The 11,875-nt window shown below is 51.8% G+C and overlaps 1 protein-coding gene across 1 annotated transcript; it reads left to right on the plus strand.

Annotated features, from left to right (window-relative positions):
• Nucleotides 1-706: 706 nt before the first annotated feature.
• Nucleotides 707-1,666, plus strand: LOC100352465 (olfactory receptor 1M1). The gene has a single exon (XM_008250876.3). The coding sequence runs from the start codon at nucleotides 707-709 to the stop codon at nucleotides 1,664-1,666; it is 960 nt and encodes a 319-aa protein (XP_008249098.3).
• Nucleotides 1,667-11,875: the final 10,209 nt, after the last annotated feature.

The raw sequence follows: 11,875 nt of genomic DNA on the forward strand, positions 1-11,875 counted from the left end.
ATTCAGTAGAAATGCAATTTTTCCCCAAAGTACCTTCCATTCACTAATAGGGACCAACTGTATCTCCACTCTGACAAAGTTGGTTTATCAAAATCTGTATTTCTGTAGTATTTCTACTGCCAACTTAGGAAACATCTGTGCCATTATTTTACCGGATACACATAACTTCAATCACATATGTGTGAAATAGACAGTACAAAATACTCAACATTTCTGCAAATCAGTATAGGAATCATACCTGTATATTCTAATACTGTTTCTTATGTATAATTGTTGCCTGATTTTTGTTCACATATACACTTCTGTTATTATTACTAAGTATTGAAAATTCAGTGTGCCATTTATAATTTTTCCACCTACATCCCAAATTCTTGGTTAACTACCACTTCCTGGATGTCACTTCTTTCTGGAGTCGACATGTTTTATTCTGGGGTGCATCCTTTAGAAGTTCTTTCAGAGAGGGCTCAGGCATGGCCTACTCTCTCAGCCTTCATAGGAAACAGAAGTGGGAGAGGGGCTTGGTCCTGATGCTAAGCCTTGGAAGATGAGTTGCTATAAACACTTCGTCAAAGGTAACAGATACAACACACAGACAGCATGGCATCATAACTAACCCAGGTGAGAAGTAGGACACTTAGCTTCCAAAAACCACCTTTGTATCATCCCTGTACCTTTCCCTTCCAATACTTCCAGAATAATCATAACCATGGAACCAGGGAATCGAACTAGCACAGCTGAATTCATCCTTCTGGGTCTTTCAGAGAGGTCAGAGCGAGAGACCCTCCTCTTTTCTCTGTTCCTCTGCATGTATGTGGTCACAGCCGTGGGCAACCTGTTGATCATCGTGGCCATCAGCTCAGACTCCCACCTCCACACGCCCATGTATTTCTTCCTGGCCAACCTCTCCTGGGTTGATTTCTGCCTGGCCACCGACACTGTCCCCAAGATGCTGGTGAACATCCAGACCAAGAGCAGGTCCATCTCCTATTCTTGCTGCCTGACCCAGATGTACTTCTTCCATTTCTTCGGCATCATGGACAGTGTCCTAATAGCCGTGATGGCTTATGACCGCTTTGTGGCCATTTGCCATCCCTTACACTATGCCACCATCATGAGCCCACGCCTCTGTGGCCTCCTAGTGGGTGGCCCGTGGCTGTTCTCCTGCCTCATCTCTCTCACCCACATCCTTCTCATGACTCGCCTGGTTTTCTGTGGCCACAACGAGCTGCCCCACTACTTCTGTGACCTCACTCCCCTCCTCCGGCTTTCCTGCACAGACACAACTGCCAACAAGATCTTTGTACTCCTCGTGGCGGGGATAGTGATAGCCATGCCCTTCGTCTGCATCCTGGCCTCCTACGCTCGCATCATTGTGGCTGTAGCAAAGGTCCCCTCTGCGGGTGGCAGAAGAAAAGCTTTTTCCACCTGCGGCTCCCACCTCTCCATGGTAGCTCTGTTCTATGGGACGACCATCGGGGTGTATCTGTGTCCCTCCTCTGTCCGCACAGCCATGAAAGAGAAGGCTTCAGCCGTAATGTACACGGCAGTCACCCCCATGCTGAACCCCTTTATCTACAGCCTGAGGAACAGGGACCTCAAGGGGGCCCTGAGGAAGCTCATCTGCAGGAAGATCACCTCCTCCATGACTGCCAGGAGTGGAACCTGACACAGCTGGGGTCTTGGGGGCCCTGGTCTGGAATTGCATGGACTGAAAGAGAAGGGCGTGGACTTTTTAATTGCAGATGTTTAAAAGGAAACCTCCAGAGGGCCTTTGGGCTACTTTCCCCAATAGCGGAACCAGTAAGGACCCTTGTGAGTGTCTCACACTGCACTCACAGCACCATCAGCCTAGCTCTTTCAGAGGAGACTTGCCCTGGTGCAGAACCCACGTGGCGCTCAACACACACAGTCCCACATTGCTCAGTGATGGGAGAATGTGTGAGAAGCATGGTACGTTTTATTGTTGTGTGATCTGAGTGGACCGCATGGTCCTACACTGTGTAAATCAATCACCTGCCGTGGCCTCTTCACATGAGATGAGACACGGTGGGGCCAGCATTGTGGCACAGCAGATTAAGCCACCTCTTGGGACGCTGGTATTCTGTACCAGAGTGCCAGTCCCAGCTGCTCTGCTTTTGATACAGTTTCCAACTAATGCGCCTGGGGTTAGGCGGCAGTAGCAGATGGCCCAAGTGCTTGGGCCCCTGCTATCCATGTGGGAGAACAGGGTGGAATTCTTGGCTCCTGGCTTCAGCCTGGCTCAGACCAGGCTGTTGTGGCCATTTGGGGAGTGAATCAGTGGATAGAAGATCTCTGTCTCTCTCTCTTGCTCTACCTTTCAAATAAATAGATCTTTTTTAAAAAATAAAATAAAAGCCACACATTAAGCATGAGGAGTGTGAAGTTGCTGTTGGTCTAACGTGACACAGTGTCTTACAGTAAACTACAGCATATACCCCAGGGAGCTGGTGCTATGGCCCAGCAGGTTAAACCACTGCCTGTGCACCTGCAACCCTCATGAGGGGTGATTCGAGTCTCGGCTGCTCCATGTCCGATTCAGCTCCCTGCTAATGCACCTGGGGAAGCAGCGAAGATGATGCAAATGCCTGGGGCCCTGCCATTAACACAGGGAATCGGGATGGAATTCCTGGCTCCTGGCTTTGGCCCCAACCCAACCCCAGGCATTGTGGGCATTTGGGGAGTAAACTAGTGGATGGAAGATCTCCGAAACTCTGCCTTTCAAGTAAATATTTTATAAAGCAGTACATTCTATAACAATGATAAGTATAATACAGTGGATTTTGGAACCAGTGACGGTCATTCACAATCATTATCGAGTGCTACATACTGCAGGTGCTGTGTTTTCATACAGGTTGGTTTACAGCAGCATCACAACACACATGGATGACGGATAGGGTGGCTATGACGTCACTATGCAACAAGACTATTTCAGCCGTGTTATTATCTTAGGAACTGCTGCTGTATATGTGGTCTGTTGCTGACTGAACCACCCTCATACGAGCACAGCTGTTTTCTGAGCACCTGTTCTGGTCTCGATGTTAAGTACTGGCCAGAGTGGCTAACAGGACAGGATTCCTATAGTTCAGAGCTTATAGTGGAGTGTGGGGAAATACACTGGATGTATTATGAGAAGAATGGACCTGAACCATGAGGGGAGGACTAGCACACAGCAAAGACACCCAGTGGAGCCTGGAGGTGGGGGTGAAGGTAGCCTTGCTGGTAAAGGTGATCAAAAATCAGAGGGTAGTGCCCAGTGTCGTGGTGCAGTGGGCTACGCCACCATTTGTGACACTGGCATTCTATGTTGCAATGCAAGTTTCAGTCCTGGCTTCTCCACTTCCTGATCCAGCTCAGTGATAATGTGCCTGAAAAGGCAGTGGACGATGCTGCAGGCGGCCCCCGCACCCACACAGGAGATGCAGATGGAGTTCCAGGCTCCTGGCTTCAGCCTGGCCCAGACCTGACTTTTGCAGCCATTTAAGGAGTGAGCCCCGGGTGGAAGCTCCCTCTCTTGCTCTCTCTTGCTCTCTCTTGCTCTCTCTTCCTTTCAAATAAATACATGAATAAGTGAGATCTTTAAAAAAAAAAATCCAAAACAGAATTGTCCCTGTGAAAATGAGGTTAACAACACCTCAGAAAAAGAGACCAGTGGGAAGAAAGCTCAGAGAGTGACCAACACATCTGAGAAGTAAAAAATCAAGTGATGGTGAAGGGACTGGGGAGCGCCCAGTCAAGGTGGGTTTCAGAAGCCAATGCGGCCGGCACCGCAGCTCATTAGGCTAATCTTCCGCCTTGTGGCACCGGCACACCGGGTTCTAGTCCTGGCTGGGATGCCAGATTCTGTCCCGGTTGCCCCTCTTCCAGGCCAGCTCTCTGCTGTGGCCCGGGAGTGCAGTGGAGGATGGCCCAAGTGCTTGGGTCCTGCACCCCATGGGAGACCAGGATAAGCACCTGGCTCCTGCCATCGGATCAGTGCGGTGCGCTGGCCACAGCGGCCATAGGAGGGTGAACCAACGGCAAAAGGAAAACCTTTCTCTCTCTCTCTCTCACTGTCCACTCTGCCTGTCAAAAAAAAAAAAAAAAAAAAAAAAAAAAAGCCAATGCAAGAATCTGACCTCTCTCCTGCAAAAGATCAGGGGGTGATTTGACTTCCAGGGACCGAGGGGCACATGGCTAAGATGTGTGCCTCTCTCCTCTTGTCCCTCCCCTCCGCATCTCCTCGAGAAGCAAGATGAGGAATGTTAGGGAAAAGTGGCGGGAGGCACAGGAAGAAGGGAAGAAAGATTCAGACCACTCAGTAAGAGAATGTGGAATCCACCTGTTGGGCACTTGTCTTTGTAGCCAAAGGGGAAACATCAAGCAACCAAGTCGTGGATCTCTAAATCAGCAGCAAAGCAAGGCATGTCCCACCCCTGACCACACACACGGGACTTCGAGAAGTTCACAGAAGCCTGGAACTCAATGTCAAGTGCAAACATTTTTGAAATGCAGCATAGTTTTTTTTTTTTTAATACTATGCATTGTCCAGGAACTTTCTAAAAACTTCTCACCTACATAGCTTAGGGGAGGGGTGTAGCTCTGACTCACGGGGCTACAGGCAGGGTGTCAGCTGGGGCTGGCATCAACCCAGGTCTTTTATTTTTAATAATGTTTATTTGAAAATCGCAGAGAGAGAGAGAGAGAGAGAGAGAGAAAGATCTACTATCATTAGGTTCATTCTCCAAATGCAAGACAGGTCCAGGCTGAAGTCAGGAGCCTGGAACTCCATCCTGGTCCCCTACATGCGTGGCAGGGACCCAAGCACCTGGGCCATCTTCTGCTGCCTCCCAGGCACATTCCTGGGGAGCTGGATCAGAAGAGGAGCAGAGGGGACTTGAACCCTTCCTCCAGGATGGGATGCTGGCATTGCTTGGCTCCCTGCACTACAGCGCCGGTCCTCAACCCAAGTCTTGACCAGGGCTAGTGCATCTGTTTGCAATCTCGCTCTGAGCAGACCCCAGCTGTCCACTGAGCAAAGGCAATGGGCCTCTCTATGGGGCAGAGAAAGGGGCCAAAGGTGGAGAGGGGGAGGAAGGAAGAAACAGAGAGGAAAAGAAGAGAGAGAAGAGAGCATGGGGGAGGTGAGGCTCTTTGAATTCCTTCTTAGGCATCTTCGAGGCTGCCCATCACATCAGCTTTCTCCTGGCTGGTGTCCTTTCAAACAAATGGACCCCCGCTCTTGGAGTCGGGGAGGGCATTCTCAAAGCTGGGCCTTGGTGCTGGTGGGGAATTTAGAGGGGTGCAGTTCCACGTTCAGACACACGAGGGCAGCAGAAACCTGAAGCTGGGACAGCTTGGGCAGAAATGTACAGGAAGCACTGGCAGTGCCTGGCACATATGTGCTGGAGCCTGGCTCCTTACCTCCCACCCCCACCCCACCCCGGCCCCTGTCCCCACCAGAGGATCTCAAGCCCACAGCCCGGGGACTTCCCACGCTGGGACACCCAGGGGTAAGCCCACTTCCCCACTGGGCTATTCAACCTCTGCCCCCTCTTTCCTCTTCCCACTGGAGGGGCAGAGAATGGGAGATCCCTGTGCCCAGGCTGTGGTGTGGCCGGTTAGGCTGGTTCCAGTCTCAGGCACTCCACTTCCGATCCAGCTCCCTTCTGATGCACCTGGGAAGGCAGCAGTGATGGCCCAAGTGCTTGGGTCCCTGCCACCTATGTGGGAGACCTAAAGGAAACTCCTGGCTCCTGGCTTTGGTCTGGCCCAGCCCTGGCCATTGGGGCCATTTGGGGAGTGAATCAGCGAATGGAAGACTTCTATCTCTCTCCTTCTCTGCCTCTCAAATAGTTAAAAAAAGAAAAAAATAAATAAAAAGAAGTTTGCTCCTTTCCACCTGTCACAAAGGGTCAGAGCCAGCACCTTTGCATCCAGACAAGCTGACGAGAGAAAAACTTCACAAATGAACTTGGTGAAAGTATCACGGAGCACAGGAGCCTTCAGCCCCAGGCAGAACCAACTGGATTTTTGGTTTTTAATTCTTTCTTATTAGAGGGGCAGGCAGAGAGAGATTGAGATCTCCCGGCCACTGGTTCACTCCCCAGCTGTCCAGGAGCCCAGAACTCCACCCTGAGTGTCTCCCACGTGTGTGGCCGGGACCTGAGTGTTTGAGCCCTCACTTCTGCCTGCCAGGGTGTGCATTCCTGGGAAGCTGGGGTGGAAGCGGAGCAGGGACTCAGACCCACGCACTGCGACTTGGGATGCGGGCAGCCCAGACCCAGCAGGGAAGGGACACCTGCTCCATTCCCCCCAGACTCTCAGGGCTGCCATCCTCCCGAATGCTGTGTGAGGTGCGGTGGGGAGGAGTTGGGGGGAGTCCCTCCCTGCAGTGGGGGTTCCAGGGGTTCAGAGCCTCTCTTTACTGCCAGCTCCAGGACACAGAGGCAGGGGGTGGCTGCGGGCAGTTTTTGTTTCTGGGATTGGCTTGGAGGAAGAGAAAATTCTAGCTTTCGGGAGAAGGCCCGAGAGAAACCTTGCTTCTGTGGGCTGCACTCCCAGGTTTGGTCTTTTTGAGCCCTGACTCAATGTTACCCAGCACTGGGCTTGTCTGGGGTCCTTGTTGCACAGGTTGGGGCGGGCAGGGTGGGGAGAGAGAGCGTGAGCGAGAGAGAATCTTCAATCTGCTGGTTTACTCCCCAAATGGCTACAACAGTCAAGACTGGGCTAGAGTGAAGCCTGGATCCTAGAGCTCCATCCGGGTCTCCCATGTAGGTGCCAGGGGCCTGAGCAATTGAACCATCACTGCTGCTTCCCAGGGAGCGCATTAGTGGGGAGGCAGGAACTGAACCCAGGACCTGGACCATGGGATGCAGGTGTCCTAACAGGTCTCCCAACCCCTAGGTCTAATGCCCAGCCCTAGATCACATTTTTAAAGGAAGAAACACAGGCAAGGGAAGAAGGAGGCACAAGGGGCAGAGGTCCGTTGCACTTCCTTTTTCACAGTTTTCATAGGTCGAAGGGTCACTCTGAGACCAAAGATGGCACTACCTGCATGAGCTCAGCAGGTCCAGATCTCCCTAGGGGACACCTGATGGGGATGTAGGCTACTGTACTGGGAGGTATGGAGAGACAACAGCCCAGCGGGGAGAGGGGCCTGGCTTTACAAAGTGAAACTGGAGCCTGGGGCTGCCCCAGGGGACCCAGAATTCCACCCTTCCCCCCACACCGGTGTCTATGTGCAGCTCAGCTCCTGTGAAATAAGCCAGCCCCAGCATGGGATATGCCACAGGGCCTCTGTCTCCTGTGGCTGTCATGAAGCCCATCTGAACTCAGAACAGCCATTTCCAGGGGCCTGGAGGGGCATTGAGGCTGCCTGGACCACCGGGAACTCAAGCGTAGCCAGGGAGCAGCAGCGGCTCCCGCATACTGCGGCCCCTCGGCCAGGAGCGGAGGAGGAACCCGGGTGCTGGTGGGTGGCAGAGGGGATCAGGCAGTGGAAATGCCAGCCGGCCGGCTGGCTGGGCCACACCTGGATGCATCAGCTCCTGAGCGTGATGGAGGAATGCGTGCTCTCTGAACATTTAAAAAATAATTGTTACAACAGGAAAAAAAAATCACAACCAGCAAAACCTGGTCAGGGACCCTGTCAAAAAAAAAAAAAAAAAAAAAAAAAACCTGGTCAAGGAAAGCAGCCAGGGAGCTAGGGAGAGGCGTGGAAGCTGAACAGGGCTGATGTTAAAGAACAAGAGTAGAACCCGGTGCAGGGGATGGGAGGAATTGCTTCTTTTTGTTTTAAAGATTTATTGCAGGCAGAGTGAAGGGGAAGGGGGAAGATCTTCCATCTACTTCTGCTTCAGTGCCCAGGTGGCTGCAACAGCCAGGAATCAGCTGGGCCTGGCCAAAGCCAGGAGCCTGGAGCTCCATCCGGGTCTCCCCTCCCGTATGAATGGCCTGGGGCCCAGGCAACTGGACATCACTGCTGCCTCCCAGGGTGTGCATGAGCTGCAAAGGAGAGCAGAGGCAGGACTCTGTTCTGACAAGGGATGCGAGCTTAGCCGATGTGCCCAGCGTCCACCTTTTATTTATTAACACACATGCACAGAGCACAGTGGGCCTTACTTTGTGCCGGGGACCCCTACCAGCTACCCCCAGGAAATAGTTTTTTTTTTTTTTATATCCTCTTTGGCAAGTGGGGCTCAGAGAGGTTGAAGAACTCACCCAAGGCCACACAGCTAATAAAGGAACAGGTAAGGAACTCAGCCCTAGCACCAGGCTCCAGAAAGCGTGCTCTGGACCACAGCGCCTACTTGGGGTCTGTGTATGTGTATGTGTGTGTGGCAAATACATCAGGATCTGGGGAGACAGACCAGAACCCCGCAAAACCATGCTCCATCGCCTGACCCTGGGGTCCCAGTTCCGTGTCTGCAGCCTCCTTCTCTGCTCTCCTGCACTGTCCCTTGGGTCACTTGGGAGGAGACATTGCAGTAGCAGTAGCAGCTTAAGGATAATGGGTTACTAATGTTATGCCCAGTTCGATTGTCCCCAAAGACCACCAAGGAGCCGAAACCGCTGTAAAACACATGAGAGTTTTATTACAGGTCCGGGCCTGGGCTCTCAACTATCACCAACGCAGCGGATTTGAATTGAGAGCCCCGACTCTTCAGTTAACAGGGTTTTTATAGGGTTTTCAGAGACATTCTATACATTACAGTACCATTTAGCAAGTCATCTCATCTCGCAGGAAATTCAAAGAACATCTCTTAGAACTGATTAGTGCATCCAGTGGCGGGAATGGACCTAGTAAAGGTGGTTGGATGGCTTTGGGGCCGATGTCTTTTAAATTGATTGGCTAAAGTATAGGGTCCGAGCTGCTGGAGTGTAGTGCCAAACCGCAGGGTCTCAGGAAGCTATCAATCACCTTAACTGCCCTGAAAAGACACCAGGAACTCTAGGTATTTCTCTGTTATCTGCTAATTGGCTGTTGCTAGGAGACTTTACTGCAAGGGGAGTTCAGTTATTTATTTTTAGGAGCTTCTGGCTCAGGGTTCAGGGCCTGGTCAGGCCCAAGTTACAAGATGGAGGCCTATTTTAAAATAGTTGCACCTTGATCCAGGCTCGGGTCTCTCACTAATGCCACTTTTGGGCAGGATTCCCGCATTCCCTGGTGGGGCGGGGAGCCGCAGAGTTCACGGCCGCTGGCTCCTGGGGCCCGTGTAACCCCACAGAAGCCAGAATCCTAGCTCAGATCCTCTGGGCTCTGGCTTTGACCTGGAATCTCTCTGGGGCAGAAAGATGCCCATCCTGCCGGCTCCATGGGCCACATTCAAACATAGGTGCCAGGTGGGGATACTTTTCCTTTTTCTTAAAATTTTTAAAAACTCATTGATAACATCACATGTAATTATGCAGTACAATGCAATTGCTGCTACCTCTCATTGTGGAATGATTAAATCAAGCTCGGTCCTCTATCCTTGACCTCACCTAATTATTTCTTTTTGGTGGTAATAAAACAAATTGTTTGAAAGGCAGAGAGAGGGGCTGGCTCTGTGGCGTAGCAGGTTAAGCCGCCACCTGCAGTGCTGGCATCCCATATGGGCACCAGTTCGAGTCTTGGCTGTTCCACTTTCAATCTAGCTCTCTGCTATGGCCTGGGAAAGCAGTAGAAGATGGCCCAAGTCCTTGGGCCTCTGCACCCACATGGGAGACCCGGAAGAAGCTCCTGGCTTCAGATCGGCACAGCTCTGGCCATTATAGCAATCTGGGGAGTGAACCAGCAGATGGAAGACCTCTCTCTCTCTCTCTCTCTCTGCCTCTCCTTCTCTCTCTGTGTAACTCTTTCAAGTAAATAAATAAATATTTAAAAAGAAAAGAAAGGCAGAGAGAGAGAGAGAGAGTCTCCTATCCCTGGTTCACTCCTCGAATGGGCAGGGCTGGGTCAGGCCGAAGCCAGGAGCTCCATCTGGGTCTCCCACGTGGGTGCAGGGGCCCAGGCTATTGGGCCGTCCTCTGCTGCTTTCCCAGGTGCATGAGCAGGGAGCTGGATGGGAAGTGGAGCAGTGGGGACTCGAATCGGCGCCCATATGGGATGCTGGCACTGCAGGTGGCGGCGGCACCCACTGTACCATGACTCCAGCCCCTTTTATTTCAGATCCCACACATCAGTGTCTTCCTGTGCCTGGTTTGTTTCACTTAACCCAAGGAGCTCCAGATTCACCAATGTCATTGTGGCAAATGACAGAACTATTTTCTGTGTAGTATTCTGTGGGGAGCCATTGCATGGCGCCCTAAAGATGGCGCCGGCTCCTTTCTCCCGGAAGGACTGGCGAGAAACAAACAACTCCTAATAAGGAGATGGCTGAGCTCCCTTCTGGCTTCCGCATTGCTGTACCTATCAATCCTTGCCACTTGGCTGCTTTTGATTGGTGTGCTGATGGCTATAAGAGGGATGGGAGAGGGAAGGAGGCGGAAGAAGCAGCTTGTTCAAGGTTCCTGAATAAACTGCTTGAAGAAGAGTTCGGGTTGTGTCTTCCTTGCTGGTCGAGGGACGCAACAGTATTCCTTTGTGTATCTACACCTATCTACTCACCCGTTGATGACAACTTCAAGTAGCCAAAGCCCTCTTGAACTTAAACAAAACCCCCCAAAACAGACAACACACACACACACATACACACACAGGAGGCATCACACTTCCCAGTTTCAAAAATATATCACAAAGCCAGTGGATAAATCAACCCAAAAGACTCAGGTGCCTCCTCTAGGTGGCCTGCCTTGGTTTCTCCCTACGCAAGCTGACTCTACTTTGACTATTTTCATGCCCTCACTCATTCTGGATTCTTCCATCCCAGAGAGGAGGGCTCAGAGCCCTGGTCTCTTAGACCTTAGCTGGCTCTATTTCTGTGCCTCTCTCCCACCTCACTGCTGCTTCTGCAGTCACAATGGCCCAGGCACATCCTCGCCCCCAGGGCCTTTGCTCATGCTATCCCCCCCGCCCCAATGCCCTTCCCCAAGCCTTTCCTGCTTTGTAGATCTTTGCCATCACACATTATCACAACCCGAGATGCCCTTTCCTGACCACCTGTCCCCATGTCCCCTCTGCAGCCCACTGCCGTGGCTTGTCACTGTCTCATCCTAGTGTCTTCAATATGTGGAATTACCACGCCTGTGCATGCTTGCTCATTGGGGATTTTTTTTAGCTTGTTTGAGGTATCTGTTATGGCACAGTGGGTTAAGCTGCCACCTCTAGATGTTCACATCCGTATCAGAGGGCCACTTCCCATCCAGCTCCCTGCTACTGCACCTGGGGGGGGGCAGCACATGATGGCCCAAGGACTTGGCTCCTGGCCACCCATGTCGAAGACCCAGATGGAGCTCCTGACTCCTGGCTTTGGCCTGGCCCAGCCCTGGCTGTTGCAGCCATTTGGGGTAGTGAACCAGTGGATGGAAGACCTTTCTCTCTATGTTTTTCTCTCCATCTCCTCCCACCCCCATCATTCTGTTTTCCAAATAAATACAATTTTAAAAGCTTTACTATTTTTATTTCTTCGAAAGGCAGACAGACGGACATATTTTTCATCCCCTAGGTCACTCCTCAAATGGCTGCAGCAGCCAAAGCTGGAGTCCACCAAAGCTGGGGAGCTAAAAGTCAGGGTGGGCCTCCCCCGTGGGTGGCAGGGACACGATCCCTTGAGCCATTTCCGGCTGCTTCCCAGCATGCAAAGCGGCATAGGTCCTGAAGCCAGGCACTCCAATGACATCAGTGTCAACCATGGCCTGGGACAGCCCCCTCCCTGGCACACTGCCAGGTCCTTTGTCTGGAGAACAATGCCCTCTCCCCACAGTGGCATTCAAGACATTTTTGTTGCATGACATT

The sequence above is a fragment of the Oryctolagus cuniculus genome, chromosome 16 (genome assembly GCF_964237555.1).
Source record: "Oryctolagus cuniculus chromosome 16, mOryCun1.1, whole genome shotgun sequence".
NCBI classification, from domain to species: domain Eukaryota; kingdom Metazoa; phylum Chordata; class Mammalia; order Lagomorpha; family Leporidae; genus Oryctolagus; species Oryctolagus cuniculus.

Bases quoted from the DNA above. Each gene is read 5' to 3' on its own strand.
- LOC100352465 (XM_008250876.3), top strand. From the start codon at position 707: ATGGAACCAGGGAATCGAACTAGCACAGCTGAATTCATCCTTCTGGGT.